Source organism: Aquarana catesbeiana, linkage group LG01 (genome assembly GCF_042186555.1).
Source record: "Aquarana catesbeiana isolate 2022-GZ linkage group LG01, ASM4218655v1, whole genome shotgun sequence".
In the NCBI taxonomy this organism is placed as follows: Eukaryota; Metazoa; Chordata; class Amphibia; order Anura; family Ranidae; genus Aquarana; species Aquarana catesbeiana.
In genome coordinates this window covers 643,890,986-643,915,828 of record NC_133324.1, presented here as the reverse complement: position 1 = coordinate 643,915,828, position 24,843 = coordinate 643,890,986, and the positions used below count along the sequence as shown (strand labels likewise).

Genomic DNA, 24,843 nt, shown 5'->3' with positions numbered 1-24,843 from the left:
ACTTATTCAGACCATACCCAGCTGTCCTTCCAAGAGTGTTCAAACAGTGTTTAGAAAAGAAAATGGAAAAGAATGTTACAAGTAAAAAACAAACAAAAAAAACAAGTAGAGGAAAAAGGTAGAAAAGTTGCCAGTAGCAACATCAAACAATTTCACTTCGGTTTAGAGACCTGCACTTGAAATGATGACAGATATTAGGTTTCAAGTGTTGGACTGAAAATTAAAGCAGAAATCATCTTGCTCTGGGAAATTACACATTTCTTTGCCCTATTTAATGCTGATCCTTTTCAACACATTGGTAAACATGTGCTTACACTCACAACGGAACAGAGATTTACAATCCTAAAGAAACATCAAAATTATAACTGAACTCAAATATAATGACAAACAGTCAATGCTCGGAGACCATAAATGGTAAAAAGTTTGTTCTTTGTTCAACTTGACATGTTCAATAAAAAAGAATGGTTTAAATTATGTATTATGTTTCTCTGACTTTAATTACACCAAAAGCTGCAAGAAATGTTTTTTTTTTTGTGGTTACAGCAGTTCTGTCTCAATAAAACGGTCCATCTGGTGGTATTTTATTATTGCAGTAATACATTTATTTAAATTAGGAATTTTTTTTATATTTCTGTTACCCCTAAAACCATCAGATCAGATCAGATCTTGTTCTGTGCATTCACTATATCCTTCCATTCAAGGACATCAAGGTCTCTGAAGGAATATTGCAAAGGTTATAAACCAAAGGACAGTTTTCAGTTGAATCCATACTGTGTGGCTCAGACTACTATAATCTATTTAGGCTGGTCAGACAGGGAAATAGTGGCTGTTAATTATATAAGAAGGTTATCAGGGCATGCTCTACATCAGCGTTGCTCACACATTTGACCTCAGGGGCACCCCTAAATTATTTTACAGGATGACCTTACTAAAATCAATTCATCAGGGGTCAATGGGGAAAATGTCTCTTACATTAATGATTAGTAGGAAGTATTCAACCCCTACAGCTTTGGTCAGAATGCCACCCTTATATACAACTAAAAACATAGTTGGTGTCATTCTGCTGTGTTTTGCCAAGCAGAATTGGCCCTGGAACTATGCAGGCACAGATCAATGAGCCACAATTTAAGGAACCCCTAGATACATCTAGAGGAGCTCTGATTGAAAATGGCTGCACTACATGCTCACCTCTCATATGCTGGCTCTTTACAAGGTGCCAGCCTTTCTTCTTTTACAAGAAATCACATTGGGTTGATTTACTAAAGCTGGAGAGTGCAAAATCTGGTGCAGCTGTGCATGGTAGCCAAACAGATTCTAACTTTAGCTTCTTCACCACTTAAGGAACACCCCACATACATGTACTGCGGCAGGGAAGCCCTTAACCTCCCTTGCGGATTAATTCAGATTTTTGATGCTCAAAGCGGTACAATGTTTTGCATGGAAATTTGGCATTTTATATTGTAGGCCTGTAATTCTTAGGAATAACACACATCTGTCCAAACAAGAGTCTAGTAGACAGCCCGGGTATGATAAAGTTTGAAACACGAAATCATAAATTATAATATAATAAATTATAATACAATAAATAACTATAAATAATTATAACAAATAATAATATGAAAACAGTTCAGTTGCAGAATTGTCGCTGTCATTACTTTCAGTGTTTGATGACGAATTTCCCCACAAATCACTATCTCTCAATTCTGCAAGTGATTCTAATTTATTATCAGTGTTTTCTAGCTAGTCTAAAACCACTTTTGATGTAAAGAGACGGTTTTGGTTGCTGTGGACAATCTCCAGTTTCTAGGCAGAAAGAACAGTATATATAATATAAAACTGCATGCAGGGCACTGGAGAAACCACTAGGAACATAAAGGATGTGAAAATATTTGATACAGTAATGTAATATGTAAGATTACAGTGTACTGTATGTATTGTGTGTGTTTCACTTTTTGAATTTGGCACCATGCTCTGTCCCCGCGTGTCGTAACGCTCGCAGGGAATGGAGCCTGGCTCTGTGATAGATTCAGTGGAGGACACGGCTCGCACACAGCGGGGAGACATCGCAGGATCCTGGGGTCAAGGTAAGTAACTTTGCCTGGATCCTGCAATGCGATCCGAGTGTGGCTCGGGGTTACCGCTTTTGGTACTTAAAATCCACCTCGAGCCACACTCGGGAATACCGCCATGGAGTTTAAGCGCAAAATCACGTACCTGTACATGATTTCTTTCATCGCCTCTGGGGAGCGGACTTGCGCTGCTGGAGCCACGCTTCCGCTGTGATTGGACACAGCCTGTGATCATTCGCTGGACAGACAGAACGGCGGTCTGCCTATGTAAAAAAGGCAGACTGTCGTTCTGTCAGACAAGAAGAGAGAGATCTGCAATTCCTGCTAATCAGGAAGACAAATGTCTCTCTTCCTTGAGTCAGTCCACCCTCCAAACAGTAAGAAACTACATCCAGGGAACACAGTTAACCCTTTGATTGCCCCTGATGTTAACCCCTTCCCTGCTAGTGTCATTTATACAGTGACAGTGCATTTTTTCTTAGCACTGATCACTGTATTGGTGTAACTGGTCCCCAAAAAGTGTCACTTAGTGTCAGATTTGTCCACTGCAATGTTGCAGTCCCACTAAAAATCGCTGATCGCCGCCATTACTAGTAAAAACGTAAAAAAAGAAAAAACCTATCCCATAGTTTGTAGACGCTATAACTTTTGCACAAACCAATCAATACACACTTTTTCTGTTTTTTTTTTCACCAAAAATATGCAGCAGAATACAAATTGGTCTAAACTGTTGAAGAAATTAGATTTTTTACATTTTTTTATTGGATATGTTTTATAGCAGAAAGTAAAAAATATTGTTTTTTTTTTCAAAATTGTAGGCCTTTTGTTGTTTATAGCACAAGAAATAAAAACCGCAGAGGTGATCAAATACCACCAAAAGAAGGTTCCATTTGTGGGAAAAAAAGGACATCAATTTTATTTGGGTCCAGCGTCTCATGACTGCGCAACTGTCAGTTAAAATAATGCAGTGCCGTATCACAAAAAATGGCCTGGTCAGAAAGGGGTAAAACCTTCTGGAACTGAAGTGGTTAGGTAAAACTTTGACAAGATAACATGGAAGCTGATTAGTTATTATGCACAGCTGCACCAGATTGTGCACTCCACAATTGCAGTATCAACCCCACTGTGTGAATCATGTTCAATCTCCTCAACACTTTTAGCCTGGGTGCACACTGATACAACACGACTGTTGTACCACTTTGGATCCGACTTTGCCCTGCGACTTGAAGTCAGACGTGCCTCCGACTTCAATGAACAGGGATCAGATTTTGATCCCTGATAATACCAGGCACTGTGTCTGGTATGAATCTTTAAGGGGAACTCCACGCAAAATGTTAAAAAAAAAAATGGCATGGGTTGCCCCTCCAAGAGCATACCACGCCCTTCGGTCTGGTATGGGTTTTAAGGGGAACCCCCACGCCAAAAAAACAAGCCCCCTGCCAATATAAGTAGTGGCACATTGTGCACCCGGCATTATAGCGGGAGATAGCGTTGAGTCAGCATCTGGAAGAAGAACAGAGGGAGAAGACAGTGGAGAAGAAGACCCAGCAGAGGCAGAAGACAGCGGACAGAGGAAGGAGAACCGGAGAGAGCTAGAAGACATTAGCGGAGAGCAGAAAAGACCCGGAGAAAAACTGGCAGAGGCAGAAGACGTCAGCGGAGGAGGCAGAAAAGCCGGAGATGGGAGAAGAGATTGGAAGAGACAACAGAACTGCTTAATAAATTACTTTAAAAAAATGTGTAATGTGTTTTATTTTTGACACTTTTTTTAGGTGAATGGGTAAGGGTACAATGTACCCCATACTCATTTACATAGGGTGGGTGTTAAAGGGGGTTTCCAGAATCTGATAAACCCTCCGCCCGCTGCCCCCAACAACCAACGGCCAGTGTTGTCGGGAAGAGGCCCTTGTCCTCATCAACAAGGTGCTTTGGGGTGGGCACCCATCCATGCATGTTGAGGGCATGTGGCCTGGTACGGTTCAGGAGGGGGGTGCTCGCTCGCCCATACCCCCTTTCCTGACCTGCCAGGCTGTGTGCTCGGATAAGGGTCTGGCATGGATGTTTGGGGGGGACCCCACACCGTTTTTTCAGCGTGGGGGTTCCCCTTAAAATCCATACCAGACTGAAGGGCCTGGTTTGCTCTTGGAGGGGGAACCCATGCCTTTTTTTTTCCTTTCAAAATCATCAGAGCACAAGTCGCATGCCAAAGTCGGATCAGTCGAGACGGCGATCCGACTTTAGTGATGTTCAATGGGCTGAAGTAGGATCAAAGTCGGACCAAAGTAGTGCAGGGAGCATTTTCAAAGTCGGACCGGCTTGTGTCGGACCAGTTATGACGGCTCCCATAGGGAAACATTGATTTTCACAAGTCATGTGACATGAGCTCCCAATGTTGGAGCGTTTGTCGTAACCAGTGTGAACCCGGCCTTAGTTGTAATGTAGTTTCTGTGAAGGGCAATATACTCTACAGCTGACACCTGGCACTGAGCTACCAGTGTTGTTTTCAAAGAGACAGCATAAAACTAAATAATGACACACACTCCTATACTAGAAAGGTAGATAGGCTGCATATGTAATTTAAACATTTTGGTTTTAAATAAAGCTGGAAAAGGTTTCATCCCTGTTGGTTCATTTTTTAATGTCTGTGTGCTACTGAGTTTTACCTTCACTTCCTTTCCTTAAGAGACAACCAGAATTGGGAGAAAATTTCATTAAATGAGGGGAACTCCTGTTTTAGGCAGTGGTCACAAGAACATTGGATGATTTCTCATCGCTTCTGCTGGGGACAACTATAAAATGTTGAACTTCCCCTTACATCTCAATGGTCGCCAGGACAAATAGAGGGGGTGAATCTCCCATTTGAGGGCACACAACAAAAAATAAAAAAATACATTTAAAATGTAACAAAAAGAAGTGGAAACTTACATTCCTGAATGGTTCTCTTTAAACCATTGGGCTTTACAGACCTAAGCTTTCATGTGTTAAGCAGAACTTTAATAAACTGGCATCTCTTTCTCTTGAAGGGATAACAGTGAGCTATAGATCTGTAGAGCTGTAGAGCTGCCCTAAGAAATGTTCACATTCCCATGATCCCACCAGCTGGGAAGTTACTGGAAAGTTATTCTCTATGAAACATCAGAAAAAATTGAATTTTTGGATTATAAAAATGCATGCTGTCTAACTGGTAGCTTGGAGCATGGAGACCCACTTATGCTTCCTACCCACCTTAAGATTGTAAGACCTGTATTGGAAGATTTACTTCTGATGGCATAGATCCCAATTTCAGCATGCCATAGCAAAATAAATAAATAAAATTAATTAAAAGACACATCTAATTTAATCTGTTTCAAAATTCAAAATAAAAGAAAACAGAAGATATGTATAAGCCTGAAGTGAGCAGTCAGTGATTAGTTCTGAACTGCAAGCATGAAAGCATAATCTGATCAGTTTTCATCCTATCCATGACCAAGCACAATTTATTCTGGTAACATCTAAAGGTGATTGAATGAGAAAGTTCCCAACTCAGATCCTTCACTGATGAACTACCTACATAGTTCCACTGAGCAGCTCTGAGGAAACCACTGCTCACAGCACCTTGGCTTTCTTCAGCACAACACGGTTCAGAATCAGAAATGCGGCTAGCCAGCATCAGAGAGGAAAAACATTCTTTAATAAAATCTTCAATTGTACCATGCTTCACTGGTATCAAAGGAAATCTGTCCCTGCAAGACTGGCATATAGCCAAAGGTCATATAAGCATGAAAAATAAAAATACAAAAAAGAACGCACCAGATTGTGCAAATAAATGCCTTTTGATAAATAAAAATGGTAAAAAAAATCTGCACATACAATAAAGGGACTTGATGAGGATATATAATCAGAAATAATCCCTCCTATGCTAAACAAGGTCACACCAACATACGCTGAGGACACTCTATCCAGGTAGCCAGCAATAGGTAAACTTTTAGCAGGGATGGTAACCTCTAAAGTGAAAACTGCAAGAACCATGAAGAAGGAATATACAAAAATGTCCCCAAAGCAAGGAAACAGGAAACCAAAGTTGTATTTTGGGTGGTACCTCCACTAGATGTTTTCCAGTAGTGTACAGACCTACCATCTTCCAATAGATCAGGCTGATCAAATGTTGGCAATGTTGGCACAGAAGCAAAGAGAGGGAACTTGTAATATATTATCTCATGCCCATTCTGTCTGGTTCAGATCAGCTTTACAAAGGCACAGTACATCCTAGAAGACTGGCCATGCACAGTTTGCTATTTTGCTAACTGTTAGATGCATGTAAAACCATAAACATTAAATTATGCTTTAGTACAGTTCTTTTAATAGTCCTTCATGAACACACAACTACGGTAAAATGTAATATTTTAAAAAATCAGCAATCCTCCATTTAATACTTTTAAGGACAATTGTCCTGGTGTTATGTCATATAATACTTACTTATTATATGTTGAAGTGAAGTATAGAATATATCACCACTAGTAGACTTGCATTAAGTTAAGAGAACAGTTAATAAAGTGGATTAATTTCTATTCAGTTTAGAAAAATGCAAATGACTGCTGTGTGACAGGAAAGAACAATCAGACTTCACTGACAGGGGCCATAAGAAAACACTAGTTCTACTCTACCATGGAGCTTCTAAGACAAGCTGATGACTGACAGTGTCAAAAGTGAAATTAAGGTCCAACAGTGGATAGTACAAACATGACCAGACACATAGACAGTTTTTTTAGTCACTTTCATTCATCTTTATCTCTGGCAAATTATAAAGGTGAAAGCAGAAACTGCATAAAGAAGAAAAGGTTAAACCTAGAACAATAAAGCACTGAAGGATGTTTTACGTTTTCTTTAATTTTTTTTGGAAAGTGCCTCCTCTGTTCTTTCGTTCTATACGAAATATTGCAACCACTCTACAGCCAATGCCCCACAGTCATTTACCATGCTTAAACATCCACTCTTCAACTACTGTTCTGTGTGCGGCAATACAAAAAAATTCTTATATTAAGATTGACTAATTTTGGTTTGATTGCACGAGAGTGTGTGAAGGTACCTATATTAGTGAGCAGACACCCCTAGCCAATTAGCCTTGCAGCAAAGACCATTTATCCAGATTAGTTAATCTCATGCATAATAAATGGTGTAGAGTTTGCTACTGAATAATCAAAATCTGTCATTTGAATGTTAGACCCAGGAATGGGCTTGTATAACAGTGACTTGCTTGATTTACACAAAAATTGTATTCCTGGATGATTGTCATATTTCACTATGCTAAAATATTTGATCAATTTGTTACTTTGCTAGCCTAATGCCGCGCACACATGATTGGATTTTCTGACAACAAGTGTTGGATGTGAGCTTGTTGGTGGAAAGTCTGACCGTGTGTATGCTCCATCGAACATTTGTTGTCGGACTTTCCACCAACAAATATTAGCTATCAGGTTCTCAAATTTTCTGTCAACAAATTTTTGTTGTCAGGCTTTCCGATCGTGTGTACACAAGTCCGTCGCACAAAAGTCCATGCATGCTCGGAATAAAGTACGAGCCGGAAGCGCTCGGTCTTGTAAAAATAGCGTTCGTAATGGAGATATCACATGACTATTGAACTTCCTTTTTATCGGCTCGCTGTACGTCTTGTATGTCACTACGTTCATAATTGTTGGCCAACATTTGTGTGACCGTGTGTATTCAAGACAAGTTGGAGCCAACAACCTTCGAACAAAATTCCACGGTTTTGTTGTCGGAAAGTCCGATCGTGTGTATGGGGCATAACTGTAACATTGGAACAAAAAGAAAAGAAAGGATGGATGAATACATGGAAGGGTGGATGGAGATAAGGAAAAAAATCATAGACTTTGGATTCTGTCAGCAATGGGGCTCAAGTAAGTATTAACGGGGCTGGGAGGTGGAGCTGCACTCAGAAGGTTTTTATCTTCATGCATAGAATGCATAAAGGTTATAAAACCTTCTGCCTTTACAACCACTTTTTTTATTTTCTCATGCAGTGGGGCTGTGCCTGAACTGCATGGGTTAACTGCTCGTTTTTTTCTAGGCTATTGAAGAGCGGAGATATACGTACCTATTCCGCTGATCCTCCAAGAGCAAGACTGGTCCCCGCCGCTCCTGCCCCCCCTCCCCCACACTAGTGGCCTTGTGAATGGACTGTTCCTGATGTCATCAGGCCCATAGACCGGCTCTGGACATGAGGATGGCAGGAACAGTCCACCCCTGGACTTGGGGGAGAGCTGTTTTTGGGAGGATCAAGTAAGTATAGCTTTTCGGTATACCCCTAGACAAAACGAGCAGTTTTATCCCATGAAGTACAGGCACAGCCCCACTGCATGAGATAAAATGTTTTTTTTCATATGGTTCTACGTTAAATGTATAGTATAGTTAATAGTAAAGGTTGTATATGGGTGCTTCAAAAGTTTTTCATTGTTGTACACAAATGAGTAAAGTTTTGGAAATGCTGGTCTTATTATGATGATGGTTATGCTGCATTTTAGTCACTGTCAGGGTCATTTCAAAGTTCAGCTTTTCTATGTATACTTTTACATAGACAAATTAAAGTAATTTATCATTACGATAGACATACCAGCTGTAGACTTGCCTACAGATTGTCAACAGAGTGCCAAAAGAAGTCAGAGCTAGAGCTTTTCAATCAAGATGGGCTGTATCTTTCCTGGACCATCAACTGTATCATTACATTAACTGCATAATCACTGACAAAATCCAGCTGTATACGCAAATTTCATACAAACTCATGAACTGTGTTGATGGTTGGATCTGGTGCTTGGTGACAGACACACATAACAGAAATAGTTTTGACAATGGTATGATTTCCTGGTTTTCTCATCTTGTCATAATGAACATTTACAAAACAAAAGTTACTGAAGATATGAAAGGATTCACATCCTTGACTTCTCATTCACTCCCTATAAGCATTGATGTCATTTATAGCAACACCACACAAAGTTACGTCTAGGTTATGCAGCTTCTAGTATTTAATGATGATAGAATTAGGAATATTAGACAATGCAGGAGATTTACTAAAACTAGAGCACTGAAGCTTTGCATTGTAGCCAATCAGCTTCTAACTTCAGCTATTTCAATTAACCACTTCAATAATTGGGCACTTTCACCCCCTTCCTGCCCAGGACAATTTTTAGCTTTCAGTGCTGTCACAATTTGAATGACAATTACGTGGGAATGCAACACTGCACCCAAACTAAATTTTGATCATTTTTTTCCCACAAATATAGCTTTCTTTTGGTGGTGTTTGATCACCGCTGGGGTTTTTATTTTTTGCTAAACAAACTAAAAAATACCGATCATAGCTGATCTTAGAAATCGCTGAGGACAGGAAGGTCCCCAATGATCTCTATGGTATAGGAAACTGGAAGTGATGAGCATTTTTGCCACTTCCATGTTCCCCCAATGAAAACAGCACTTTTTAAAGCGTGACATGTTAGGTATCTATTTACTTGGTGTAACATCATCTTTAATAATTTTGTGCGTTAAAACCCATTAATCTGTATTAAAAAAATTTGCACTTGAAAAAACGTTGTGCAAATATAGTGTAACATAAAAATATGCAACATCCACCATTTTATTCTCTAGGGTCTCTGCTTGATAAATATATAATGTTTGGGGGTTCTAAACAGTTTTCTAGCAAAAATAATTATGATTTTTACATGTAGGAGAGAAGGGTCAGAATAGGCTTGGAAGCACGTGGTTAATATAAGTCAATAAGATACAACTGAAGGGTCAGCTTGCACTTCACAGCGCTGATTATACAGCAGAGCTGTTCAGTCTGCATGAAAAGTTTTTTATATAGAATTGATCAGATTGGTGTAAAGTAACAATACAGTTAAAGGGGACCTGTACTAAGAGAAATATGCACACTGCTGTTGCTGCTCTTCTAAAAATGCCAATTACCTGGCTGTCTGTGAATGCTATACTTTCTGAGTCACTGACCAGTAGCAGATTAAAAAGTCAGAGTGAAGTCAGAATTCCTGATCCCCTGTATTTTCTTTCTAAGTTAATGAGCCAGAAAGCATTATGGCTATTAGACCAGTGTGACAGCAACTAGCATTTTCAGAAGGAGAGATTTTCTTTTCTCAGTACAGGTTTCTTTAAATGCCAGTCCTGATTTAGACTCTGGCACAAACTGACCATTTCTTTACAGATTTTGGCATATGAACCTTTAGATTGATTGTGCCATTAGAGGAAAATGTTTTTATATAAGACCAGTCTGTAAATAAAATGATTAATATTTACCTGACCTGGCTCACCCTTCATCTTTTCTTTTCAGAAAAACTAAACTGGCTATAAATTCTATTACATCTAACATATTTCCAGTAATACCGAATGCCTAGTCCCACTCTGAGCTCTGTGGTTCCCTCCACAGGCCCCTATATCTCTACTGTGCCCTGTAGTGATGTAGTGGCTAGAAAAGATACACAGCACATAGAGGGGGAGCCGTTGTCTGACACTCCTGTTGGATGCAGAAGTTTTCCAAGGTTGAACAGCACTTGAAGAGAGTGAAGATCAGCAAAGTGGGTGGTGGGACAGGTATGTATTAAGCCTTTTCTTTACAGACTAGCTTTTTTTTTTTTTCAATTTCATCTAGTGACAGAGTTGCCTACATTTTTTGATTGACTAGGAACACTGCAAAGATTACTCAGTTTAAAACTGCCTAATATAAGCACGTACACTAATGATGATTACAATCCCTACTTTTATTTTAATTTACCGCTGCATCACATTGCTGGTGGAATACAAAACAGAAGCATGTAGCTTGTGCACAGATTCCCATACTCATTACAGATGCACAGGCACAATAGACTGAATGGGGGAAGTGAATGATGAGGCCCGTCTTACACTAGATGTCATGCAATACTACAAAGTGAATAACATGACTGATTGTGAATTTGTGATTTAAATTAGGTGAAAACCCTGGCATAGGAGGTGAATTTACAATGTTTATGTTGATTGGAGGGGCTCATTGAACAGAATGAATTATAGAAGCATTTTCAACAGGGTCATTTATTAGCATATGAACTAGCCCTCTCTTGTGCATTACCGTTAATGTCCTACTTATCACTGTGAGAGTATAGTTACATAGTAGGTGAGGTCGCAAAAAGACACAAGTCCATCAAGTCCAACCTATGTGTGTGTGTGTGTGTATCACGGGAAGTTAGCAATCTGACATCTTTGGACTGGTCTCTTCAATTCCAAACTTAATAGTTTAACAAAAACACCAAAAATAATGATTAGTAATGTCTAGTATATTACTCATTTAACAGACATGGAAAACTACAACTAGTTGGGAAGTTACATGTATCTCCTATTGCCTACCTCCCTGTTACAGTGAGGAATATGACGGTATTGATAAAAACTCAATTTATTATTAAGTGGAATAAGAAAAAAACAACAAAAATATTCCTAATTATTGTGGGCCCCACTGATCAAATTGATTCTCCCATTAGATTGTTTTAACACAATAAAACACTTAATCTTTAAAATGTTTTTTTTCCCAGAAAGCCTTAGATTTAAGGTCCTAGATTTCTGAACTAAAGTACTAGCATCTGTTTTACAGATGTGATGCAATGTATGGTATACTGTACTTTATTTGTAATTTATATATAAAACAACTCCTGTTGTGATCCACTCCATTTGAAAAATAACCAGCCACAAAAATATCTACTACCATCTTTACCACCATGCTTTAACTTTGTCACCATTACGTTTTGTAAAAAATGGCATCTGGTCTTTTAGGTTAAAGAATACACCAAAAAATAACAATTGCCATTTACATGAATAATTTATTCTCATGGATCTAAACACAAACTTTTTGTACCACTTAAGTGATTGTTTTGGTTAATGATTACCAGTACTATAAATCCCTATTGCTTTGTCAATTTTGTAAACAAACATAAAGAACTGCTACTGTGATATGATGAATGGATGTGACCTCTGGTGCACACAAAAACCTTTACAGAGCCACACATCACAAGATGATTTATTCAAGGAGGATTAAGATCCTGTATGAAGGTGATCATAATTGCTCCATTGGCTGAGATTCCATACCAGAAAAAAGGCTATTGTAATTCCCAACTCAATACTCCCATCAACAACTCAATGCACACCACACTGTAAACAACCACTTGCATTTTATGTCTTTTACTTACTAGTTGTCACTTAATAATATATTATTACCCATAATAATAAAAGAAAAACTAAAAAGTAAGTATTGCTTATGAGATGTCTGCAATATTAATACCTATAACCAACTATATGTAACACGTAATTCCAGTTGTTACAATTGTCAGTGATAACAAAAAAAATACTTGATTTTGTGTTATATGTTTTGCTATGGTCTGTTACAGTTTCCTCAGGAAAAGTTTTTGGAATTGGCTATATCCAAGATAATCCAAATTCCAATACTGAAATTTCATCTTTATATATTTATTTTGTCCACACTGTTCTCAGAAAAGTTTTGCCTCTGACTGTCAATCTTAGGGAAATTCTCCAAACACTTTACACAAACTTCCATTGTTCCATAGGAATCAAGATTAAAAAACGTAACGCAACATCAAAAGCATGGGTTGTAGACAGGGTCATTATAACATCCACAATTTATAATGTCTATATTGTATAGAAGCAAATAAAAAATATTTGAGTCAAGACATAACACAGTCTTGCTCGACTGTTTGAAATTTTACTCAGATATATCCAATGCCCACTACACAGAAAGTATGCGTTTTTATTTATATTACATTTGAAATGTATATCAAGCTTGTTAGCATTAACTACTGCAAACATTCTACAACACATTTGTAAGAAACAGTGTAAATGGCATTACTGTTTTGTGTGTAGTATATACATTACAAATACCTTAAAGGCACACCTCACCACTTATTGCTAAAAAAGTAAGACAGTATGATAGATAGATAGATAGATAGATAGATAGATAGATAGATAGATAGATAGATAGATAGATAGATAGATAGATAGATAGATAGATAGATAGATAGATAGATCTATCTATAGATAGATAGATAGATATATATATATATATATATATATATATATATATATATATATATATATATATATATATATATATATATATATATATATATATCTATCTATAGATATAGATAGATATATATATATATATAATTTTTTTCCCAAATTTTTTCAGAATAAGGGTAATGCCTCAACAGAGTTAAAATCGTAGTCTCAAAGTGTTAATGATGCTGCAATCCTAGGACTCAGTGTGGGTTTCAGAGGGGGGGGACAGGATTGTTATTCCACGAAGGAACCCTGTAGTGCTTGCCGAGACACACTTATTCATAGCACAAAAAAAAAATCTTCACACAGATTCAAGGAAAACTTGCAAAGTGACATGAATTATTATCCCCCTGAAATCCAAATAACAAAGTAGAACGATCCAAAGGAGATCAGGAGTCTCAGATAATATTATGAAATGGGTTTCATACACAATAACTGGTTTGTCAATATTAGTAGCCTGGAGCATTGCATCACTAGCTTTGTACATTCTTCTCCAGTCAATAGAAGGTTTGTTTTCCTAAACATCAGATTAACATGCAATATGTTCTGAATTATGGGCTGCAGTGTCACAGGGAAGACGCGTGCTGTTTAAGAAACCATGTACAGCAGCTAAACATGACTTCACATGAGTTGACGTAAAGCAAATGTGAATGTAACACAAGATAAGACTGTTTGGCAGCTCAAAATCCTTCTAACAGTATCCAGAGCATCACTCTCTACACAAGAAGGGAACAAGTATATCTTTTAGGACTGGCACTATAAAAGTTACAGCTTTTTGTGGTTCCAGCCCCAACGTGGATTAAGTAGAACGAGAAGAGTGTGTAACATAAAGATACATTTGATCACTGAAATGCCCTCCAATCTTACCTCTGGTATGCAGGGACAGGAGCATTATCAGGGAAACATGCAACTGCCAGCTTGGGTCCTCAAACCAGCCCATTCCTATTGCAGAAGAACTGCAGGCTTGATGCTTAATCCCGGGGGATGTAAAGTCCAATCTCTCTCTGTATTTCTCTTAGTCCTCAAATCCAACCACAGCTCAGATCCTGTGAAAAGTCTGCTGGGGAGCCTGTGAGGAGAATGTGAAAGGCAAGCCTGTTACAAGCAAGTTCTGTCACCACATAGAGCTCAACTGATCACCTCCTCGTGGGGGGAACACAACAAAGAGATCCCAAGCTAGACCTTATTGCTAAAAACAGAAGCTGTGATTGACTGCCCAGATGAGAGTTTGTGTAGACTTCCTCGCCTTATCTTGACAAAAGCTATTAACCTCTTCAGCACTGCTCACACCTCCTCCCCCACACACTTCATATCAAGTTTAAGTTGATTCTATGCCCAGGAGCTTGTAAAACCCTCTAATCAAATGTTTTATGGGTTGTTACATTTAATCATGTGTAATTGGAAGTTAAATGATAAAAAAAACAACTTGCGTCTGCACATCTTTTAAAAAAAAAATGTAGTGTTCAATAGAATTTCGGGAAAACATCCTATAGAATTGCCGATGTGTTTGTATCTATTGTGCTGTTGACACATATTAGCAGCTTTTCCTTTATTAATAGGTTGCTAATGTATGTGATTTCTACTATATTACCCAGATGTCTAACTATTTAGTTTTTTATGTGATTGAACGGCTATCTGAACAACTATAAATTGTTGGGCAGCAGAATAAATAGCACACTGCGGATTTTATGAGAGCCATTAAAATGATCATATAATACCTGTTATAAAAATTATAATAAAATGAAGACACCTTTTTAATCTTGCACGCCATATAAAATCTAAATTAATAATATATTAAGCATAATATAAAAAAAAAATAGTAAATTGTAATTTGGATTTAAAGTGTATGTTACCGTAAAAATCTTTTTTTCTTGTGTGTGCTTCTCTTTATTTACTGTTTACTATTCTATTGAAGTTTGCTTTCTGTGTATTGTCTCCTTTCATATCAACTGCCTGGTCGATCCCGCCAGTCCCCTTGATTCCTTTAAGTGGGACTTTAATGAAAAAAAAATTGCAACCAGACAGGCATTAAAGTTTTTTACCTGCCTGTCCTATATACTGAACAGTGCACACGCAGCTCAGGATAGAATATTGGCTATGCCAAGATGACTAAACTCTTGCACTTGCCCGGGAGTGATGTCCTCTTGACTCGGCCAATTAAAACAGCAGGGGATTGATACTCGGAAGCCACCAGGATGAAGATGTCAGCAGCTGGCACAGAGCCCTGAGACATCACAGTGCTGGAGAGAAGGTGAGTATAGCTCCACCTTAATGTAAACTAACCATAGTAGGCATGGAAGCGCATCTATACCTCCATGGTCAGTTTACATCCATTGGCTTACTGTTAGAAGATACAGGATGCTGTGTCCACACATAGCATGCCTGCATCTCCCATAGCCTGTTTTCCTGGCACGCCCCCTGCCTGGGTGATTCACAAGGGCTCCTGGCCAAAGCCTTGCTATGAAATGGCAGCTTATAGCCCTGTGAGCAGAGCGAAAGCAGTGGTGGATTTTAGCATCAGCTCTTGGAATGCAGCGCACACAGCAGGAAATACATTGTGTGAAGGTATCTAGTACTCACCTCCTGCTATCAGGACCCAGAATAACCTTACAAGAAAAGGTACTTTATGGTCCTTGTTTTACAAAAATAAATGTAAATGTATAGTAAGCATACTATTTGCTATGTTTCCACAGGATTCAATTCATATGCATTCATATGTACTTTAATGTTGAATAATAAGGTATAAGTCTTAATTAATTTAAGATGTTGGCAAACGTTGGGGTAATTTTCTTTCTAACAAAACTGTAAACAAAAAGCTGTGTGGTTTTTATGGAAGCGGCAAGAGTTAATAATTATTTTTACCCCCACAACAGTATCATGTGAAAAGCCCCACTAGTAAAGTAGTTAGACCAGTGGTTCTCAACCTGTGGGTTGGGAACCCCTCTGGGGTCGAATGATGATTTGCCGGGGGTCACCGAATCCTGGGCTGTTCCTGAAGCCCACACCGCTCTCCCTGCCTTTTTTGAGGCCGCCCAGCAGGGCTGTCCCTGATGTCTGTGGCCACCCAGCTGGGCTGTTCCTGGAGCCCGCGGCCGCCCACTCAGCCTCTTCGCAGCCGCCCATTCAGTTCACGGCATGGCTGGGGGATAGAAACTAGAGGTCAGCTGACTGGTGAGGAATGTGAAGTGGGAGGGGCTGGAGGAGACTCTATCTCCTGATTTTGGCATAGTTGTCACTGCTACGAGACACCACAAAGTCGGGGACACAGTGAGTAACACTACCTATGATTATAGTTACCATTAAAAGTCCCCACTACAGTTCTCAGATCAGAAGATGACCTTGATCAAGAGCACCTAATTTGGCTGATCACAACTCCCCACCAGCACTGCCACTCATCCCATCCCCCCCCATCACCACCAAGGAGTAAGAGAAGGAATAAAAAAAAGAGAATACATGGAAGGAAGAGGAAAAGAGGGTAAGGAACAAAGAAAAAGGGAGAGAAAGAATAAGAGAAAGAACAAGAAAGACAGCTAGAGAGAGGGATGGGGGAAAAAAACAAGAAATTAGGATAGAGAGAGATAAAAGGGAAAGAAAGGAGAACAAAGAGAAAGAGTGGTACATCCTAAAATGTACCATAAGGGGTTTTAATACTGTGGAAGGGACTCAAGGAGCGCTAAATGTCCGTGGGTTAGTGGTGCAAATGACTTGTCTTGCCTTGGGTGCTGACAACCCACACTACGAAAATAATTTTACTGTTAGGGGTCCCCACAACTTGGGAAATTTTATCAAGGGGTCACGGTACTAGACAGGTTGAGAACCACTGAGTTAGACAGATATTAGATTTATTACAATAGGGATATTTTATTTTATCAGGTTACACTTCCACACACATTCAACTCTAAATGGAATATGCCAATAAAATATAACCTTTCATAGTACTAAAGTTTATAGGAAATTTACAGACAGAATTCAACAGGGCAATGGCTGAGAGTGGGTCATAGGACCAGACATAAGCAAACACTTTGTGATTGAACACAATTTAGACTGCAAAATTGTGGTAGGGCAGGGGAAGATTTAGATATTTTCAGATGACAACATTATTTTCTGGTTCAGTTATGCTCTTTGAACAGGTTGCTCATTCAACAGTTAGCCAGCATCATCATCTCTGTCAACTTATTAGTATAGCGAGTCAGGAAGCAATAAATGTGAACCAGGAAATAGTAAAACTGGAACAAGAAAATATTAGAGTGAGTCAGGAGTCTCCTTTACCAGAGGAAACCTATTATGGAGAAACTAGTCGGGTGGTGCCCATTGTGAGACGTTTAACCGTTTGAGCTGGTTGGTGCAAACCACTGCTCTGTTTTTTATGTGCATTTATTTTTGCTGATGTTTGGTTGCCATAATGTAAGTTTTTAGTGTGCTGTTTTAATAAACCCTTTTGTTGAAACTTATTGCACTACAAGGCTATCCTCTTCTTCCTTTACGCTCTGGGATTTATCCTTGAGCTGCAAGATTGGTTATCAGCTTTTCCAAAGATATGTGATTCCTGCGTCTATTGAAAAACCGGGTCCACTTTTACAGCTTAAGATGTTGGAACCCGATGGGATCTTTGACCAGTGTCTGATACCGCTGTTATCTGGAATTTGGTTCGTTTTTACAGCCCAGTCTGTTGGAGCATGGTGGGATTATTATCCAATGCTTGAGACTACTGCTATTTGGTAAGAAGTGAATCTATGTGGTTATGGGATATTAAAGTCAGTGGGTGTTATTTACTAAAGGCAAATCCACTGTAGATCTGAGGGGGGCATGCAAGGAAAATAAAAAAATACAGCATTTTAGCTTGCACGTGATTGAATGATAAAATCAGCAGAGCTTCCCCTTATTTATTTCCCTCGGATCTACAGCGACTGCACTTCCAAGTGCACTTTCAGTGAACTTTCAAATGCACTTGCAGTGCACTTGTAGTGCAAAGTGGATTTGCCTTTAGTAAATCAACCCCTTTGTGTTTTGAAGAGCACTGAAGTTCCTTTATATTTGGTTCACCCAATTCCCTTGAGGAGCACAGAATTTTTCACATATTTGGTTCACTTAGTTCCCTTTTGTATAAGAGTTTGTCAGTTGGACAATTTTCATGCACATCTTTTTATGCACATTATTTTTTGCACCTTTTATTAACTGAATCGTATATATTTTTCACTTTATGAGTCATTTCATACAATTTTTTTATTTATTTTTATACACTTGTTTTTGTAGGAGTGGACTTTATGCCCTTAAATTTTGCCATGTGTATTTTTGCACTGTGAATATTCTTTAGATTAGCGCACCTGTTTCTTTTAATTATCTATGCTTATGGTAGGGGTTGCAGCTTTTCTTTATCTATAAATTTTCATTTACCGTATTTATCGGCGTATAACACGCACTTTTTTCCCCTTAAAATCAGGGGAAAGTCGTGGGTGCGTGTTATACGCCGATCCCCGCTATCGCTATGTGAATGTCGGCGATTGCCGCCGACATTTACATAGCGAGTAGTTTCAAATATGGCGGCGCGGACTTCGGAAGGACTCGGCGGTGCTGAACGAGCGCCGCCGAAATCACAGAGCCGAGATACACATAGTCGGGTGTATTCGGCTCTTTCCGGCGCCGCTCACTGTCACGCCCAGTCCCGCCATTGGACCTGTGTTATGTCCATCATAGGGCGGGACTGGGCGGGACTGTGAGCGGCGCCGGAAAGAGCCGAGAACCCTCGGCTATGTGTATCTCGGCGGCGTTCGTTCACTTCCGCCGGCGCCGAGTCTCTCCGAACTCCGCGGCGCCATATTTAAAACTACTTCTATGTGTATGGCGGCGGCGGCAGCGGCAGCGGCAGGAGGCATGGACACTAGGCTGCACTGGGGACAAGGCTGCAGGGACAAGGCTGCACTGGGGACAAGGCTGCAGGGACAAGGCTGCACTGGGGACAAGGCTGCATTGATAAGGCTGCACTGGGGACAAGGCTGCACTGACAAGGCTGCACTGGGGACAAGGCTGCATTGACAAGGCTGCACTGGGGCAAAGCTGCACTGACAAGGCTGCACTGGGGCAAAGTTGCACTGACAAGGCTGTACTGACACTGAAAAGGCTGCAATGACACTGAAAAGGCTGCAGATGAACACTGATGAGGCTGCATTGATGGGTATTTTAATGTAAGTTTCTTTTCCTTAAACTTCCCTCCTAAAAGTTTTTTTCCTTAAAATTCTCTCCTAAACTTGGGGTGCGTGTTATACGCCAGCGCGTGTTATACGCCGATAAATACGGTATTTATTTATGTGTTTGATTTCTCCATTTCAATATTCACACTTCCCTTCACCAGGAGAGTAGGATAAGCGCAGGATTTTAACCCTTTTTTGACAACTTATAACATCCAAGTGAAAGATAGAACACCAACATTTCAGAAAAAAAAATCAAAAACAGAATCACCGAGTTGGAAAAGGATCACCCCCTTGTGCCAGTATTTTGTTGAACCACCTTTTGCTTTAATTACAACCTTTAGTCTGTTGGGATATGTCTCTACTAACTTTGCAATATTTGTCCACTCTTTCTTTGCAGAACTGCTCAAGTTCACTTAGGTTTAATGGTGACCGTTTGTGGACTGCAGTCTTCAAGTAATCTCACAGATTTTTTTAATGAGGTTTAAGTCTGGGCTCTGACTAGGCCATGCAAGGACATTCACCTTTTCCTCCTTCAACCACTGGTCATTTTTGCTGTGTGATTTGGGTCATTGTTATGTTGGAAGGTAATCATTGAGAACTTTCTGGCAGAGGGCAGCAGATTTTCCCAAGAATTCAATGGTATTTTGCCCCATACATTTTTCCTTCTATCCTGACAAGTAGGGATGCTCCGAAGACATGCGAACCCTATTACAGATCGCCCGCCGTCGTTGGCTGTTTGAAGAGGGGTATTGTTGTTATGGCAGCAGCTAGCTTTAACCCTGGTATCCTCTTCTTCAGCGGGCGGTCAGCTTTCAGATAAAAGTGGTCTCTGTGGCGGATTTGTCGCGAGATCACTTTTATCGGTGGCGGGAGAGGGGCCCCCCTCCCGCTGCACTCCAGTGCCCTCCTCCACTTACCAGATCCGCCAACAGTGGCAGGGGCGATCACGTTTGCTCCCGTCTGTGGTATGGAGCTGAGTGAGGGGAAGATGGCCCCCACCCGTTTCCATACCATTGCAGGGTGAAAGTGACGTCAAAACGTTACTTCCGCACATAGCTCTTAAAGAGACTTTTTTTTTATAATTGCATTTTAGTGTATATATGATATCTGAGGTTTTTTTGACCCCAGATCTCATATTTAAGAGGTCCCGTCATGCTTTTTTTCTATTACAAGGGATGTTTACATTCCTTGTAATAGGAATAAGAGTGACACATTTTTTTTTTTTTTTTTTTTTTAAGAACAGTGTAAAAATAAAAAATAAAAGGTAAAATAAATAAGAAAAAAAAAACAATTTTCCCGCCGAGCTCGCATGCAGAAATGAATGCATACACGAGTAGAGGCCGCATATGAAAACGGTGTTCAAACCACACGTGATATGTCGCCGCGATCGGTAGAGCAAGGGCAATAATTCTAGCCATAGGCCTCCTCTGTAACTCAAAACATGCAACCTGTAGAATTTTTTAAACATCGCATATGGAGATTTTTAAGGGTAAAAGTTTGTCGCCATTCCATGAGCTGCGCAACTTTGAAGCGTGACATGTTGGGTATCAATTTACTTGGCGTAACATCATCTTTCACAATGTAAAAAAAAATTGGGCTAACTTTACTGTTGTCTTATTTTGTAATTCAAAAACGTGTATTTTTTCCAAAAAAAGTGCGCCTGTAAGAGCGCTGAGCAAATATGGTGTGACAAAAAGTATTGCAACGACCGCCATTTTATTCTCTAGGGTGTTAGAAACAAATATTTATAATGTTTGGGGGGTTGTAAGTAATTTTCTAGCAAAAAAAAGATTTTAACTTGTAAACAACAAGTCTGAAAAATAGGTCTGGTCTTAAAGTGGTTAAAGTCTATGGGACACGAACATAAAAAATCAAAAGTGCTCATTTTAAAGGCTTATATGCAAGTTACTGCCCTAAAAAGTTTATGGGGACCGGGGTCCTGCCCCAGGGGACATGTATCAATGCAAAAAAAAAGTTTTTAAAATGACCGTTTTTTCAGGAACAGTGATTTTAAGAATGCTTAAAGTGAAACATCTGTCCCGCAGCAAAATTACATTTCTAAAGGAAAAAAAAAAAATTTAATTTAAAATTGCTGGCGGCTGTAATGTATTTCCGTCTCCCAGCAATATAGATTCCCCTCCCCCCTCCTGAACCATACCAGGCCACATGCCCTCAAGATGGGGAGGGTGCTTTGGGGTCCCCCCAAAGCGCTTTGTCCCCATGTTGACTGGGACAAGAGCCTCATCCCTACAACCCTTGCCCGTTGGTCGTGGGGGTCTGTGGGCGGGGGGCTTATCAGAATCTGGAAGCCCCCTTTGACAAGGGGGCCCCCAGATCCCATCCCCCCTACCCATTCACTAAAAAAAAAGTGTCAAAAAGTAAAAAACACAAAAGACAGTTTTTGACAATCCCTTTAAAAATGCCGCCAGAAGGGGCGGGGTCACTAGTTTTTTCCCGAAGATCAGATGCGCGTAGCCGGCGGGCGCGATCGCCACAGGCCATGCACGATTGCGTGCATTAGAGCCAGCACAGGGAATTGTGTGTGTAAACACACAAATCCCTGTGCTGTCAGAGGAGAGGAGACAGATCGTGAGTTCCTACAAGGTAAGAATAATGATCTGTCATCTCTCCTAGATAGTCCCATCCCCACACAGTTAGAACACAGTGAGGGAACACACAGTTAACCCCTTGATCGCCCCTTAGTGTTAACCCCTTCCCTGCCAGTGACATTTATACAGTAATCAGTGCATATTTATAGCACTGATCTCTCTATAAGTGTCAATGGTCCCAAAAATGTGTCAAAAGTGTCCAATCTGTCCGCCGCAATGTCGCAATACCGCTAAAAATGGCAGATCACCGCCATTACTAGTAAAAAAATTATGATAATAAAAACGCCATAAAAATGCCATAAATCTTTCCCATAGTTTGTAGATGCTATAACTTTTGCACAAACCAATCAATATAGGCTTATGGTAATTTTTTTTTTACCAAAAATAAGTAGAATAATACATACTGGCCTAAACTGATGAAGAAATTTGTTTTTTTTTTTTTTTTTTTACAAATGGGGGATATTTATTATAGCAAAAAGTGAAAAATATTGTTTTTTTAAACACAGAGGTGATCAAATACCACCAAAAGACAGCTCTATTTGTGGGAAAAAAAGGATGCAAATTTTGTTTGGGTACAGCAATGCATGACCGTGCAATTGTCAGTTAAAGCGATGCAGTGCTAAATTGTAAAAAGTGCTCTGGTCAGGAAGGGGGTAAAATCTTCCGGGGCTAAAGTGGTTAAGTAGAGCAACAGTTCTTTTTTTCAGATCCTAAGGGAGTTCTTTGCCATGAGGTGCCATGTTGAACTTCCAGTGACCAGTATGAGTGAGAGTGATAACACCCAATTTAACACACATGTTCCTCATTCACACCTGAGACCTTGTAACACTAACGAGTCACATGACACCAGGGAGGGAAAATGGCTAATTGGGCCCAATTTGGACAGTTTCACTTAGGGGTGTACTCACTTTTGTTGCCAGCGATCTCGCAGTGCATTATGGGGAGTTCCGCGGCAAGCCAATTTGCCGTGAATGCCCCATAATGTTCAGACTTTGGCGAATGGGCGAACAACCAATGTTTGAGTCAAACTTAGGCTAACTTACCCTACTGACAAGTGTTCCAGTCCTTGCTGTAAAGAAACACCCCCATAACAGGATATTACCCCCTCCATGCTTTAGTGTAGGAATGGTGTTATTTGGATAGTGAGCTGTTTTGGATTTCTGCCAGACATATCGTTTGGTGCTGAGGCCAAATAATTAAATTTTTAGTCTCATCTGACCATAACACCTTTTTCCATGTGAACTCAGAATCTTCAAGGTGGGTTTTGGCGAAGCTCAGTCGTGACTGCATGTGACCTTTCTTGAGGAGTGACTTTTTTCTTGCAGCCATCCCATACAAGCCACATTTGTGGAGAATTTGTGATATTGTTGTCACATGCACATAATGACCACTGTCATAAATTCCTTCAACTGCCTTTGGAGTTGCTGTAGGCCTTTTGTTAGCCTCTCTGACCAGTTTTCTTCCTGGCTCTTTCATCCAGTTTGGAGCAATGTCCTGATTTAGGGAGGGTCCAGGAAAGCTCTTTTCATGCTGAGCTAATCAAAATGTCCACAGCTGTTCACAGTTGAAAGTCAAATGGCTTTGTGTGCCATTGAGAAGGTGATTAGATAAACTTGATTGAGTTTACAAGTCACATTTTTACATTTTTAGGAGGGGGTGATCCTTTTTCCAACTCAGTAGTTCTGTTTTTGATTTTTTTTTTTGGTTGTGATAAGTTGCACTAAAGTAAATACAGCTGGAATAAATATGTGAAAAGTGTGGCGTGCATTTGTATTCTGACCCCCTGAGTTAATACTTTGTAGAACCACCTTTCACTGCAATTAGAGCTGCAAGTCTTTTTTGGATATGTCTCTACCAGCTTTGCACATCTAGAGAGTGAAATATTTGCCAATTCTTCTTTGCAAAATAGCTCAAGCTCTGTCAGATTGGATGGAAAGAGTCTGCGTGAACAGCCATTTTCAAGTCTTGCCACAGATTCTCAATTGCATTTAGGTCTGGACTTTGGGCCATTCTAACACATGAATATGCTTTGATCTAAACCATTCCATTGTAGCTCTGGCTGTATGTTTAGGGTCGTTGTCCTGCTGGAAGGTGAACCTTCACCCCAGTCTCAAGATTTTTGTAGGGTCTAACAGGTTTTCTTCTAAGATTGCCCTGTATTTGGCTCCATCCATCTTCCCATCAACTCTGACCAACTTCCCTGTCCCTGCTGAAGAAAAGCATCCCTATAACATAGTGCTGCCACCACCATGTTTCACGGTGGGGATGGTGTGTTCAGGGTGATGTGCAGTGTTAGTTTTCTGACACACATAGCATTTTAGTTTTAGGCTGAAAAGTTCCATTTTGGTCTCATCTGACCAGAGCACTTTCATCCACATGTTCGCTGTGTCCCCCACACGGCTTCTCACAAGCTGCAAATGGGGCTTTTTATGGCTTTCTTTTAATAATGGCTTTCTTCTTGCCACTCTTCCATAAAGGCCAGATTTGTGGAGTGCACAGTTAATAGTTCTCCAGTGGACAGATTCTTCCACCTGAACTGTGAGCCTCTTGGCTGCTTCTCTGATTATTGATCTCCTTGCTTGGCCTGTCAGTTTAGGTGGACGGTCATGTCTTGGTAGGTTTGCAGTTGTGCCATACTCTTTCCATTTTCAGGTTATGTATTGAACAATGCTCTGTGAGATGTTCAAAGTTTGGGATATTTTTTTATAACCTAACCCTCCCTTAAAATTCTCCACAACTTTATGCCTGACCTGTCTTGTGTGTTCCTTGGCCTTCACAATGCTTTTTGTTCACTAAGGTTCTATAACAAACCTCTGAGGGTTTCACAGAACAGCTGTATTCATACTGAGATTAAATAACACACAGGTGGACTCTATTTACTAATTA

General features: G+C 39.9%; 1 protein-coding gene across 16 annotated transcripts in view; it reads right to left on the bottom strand.

Moving 5' to 3' along the window:
• The window catches only part of BMPR1B (bone morphogenetic protein receptor type 1B), a 700,361-nt gene that overhangs the window by 138,340 nt on the left and 537,178 nt on the right, over positions 1 to 24,843 (bottom strand). For 15 of the 16 annotated variants that reach the window (XM_073601124.1, XM_073601147.1, XM_073601126.1 and 12 more), the window contains one exon: positions 14,028 to 14,229. The exons of the other annotated variant lie outside the window; for it this stretch is intronic. In XM_073601124.1, the coding sequence (XP_073457225.1) occupies positions 14,028 to 14,100 (73 nt within the window). In that variant the 5' untranslated portion in view covers positions 14,101 to 14,229. The remainder of the gene's footprint in view (positions 1 to 14,027; positions 14,230 to 24,843) is intronic. 16 annotated transcript variants of the gene reach the window in all.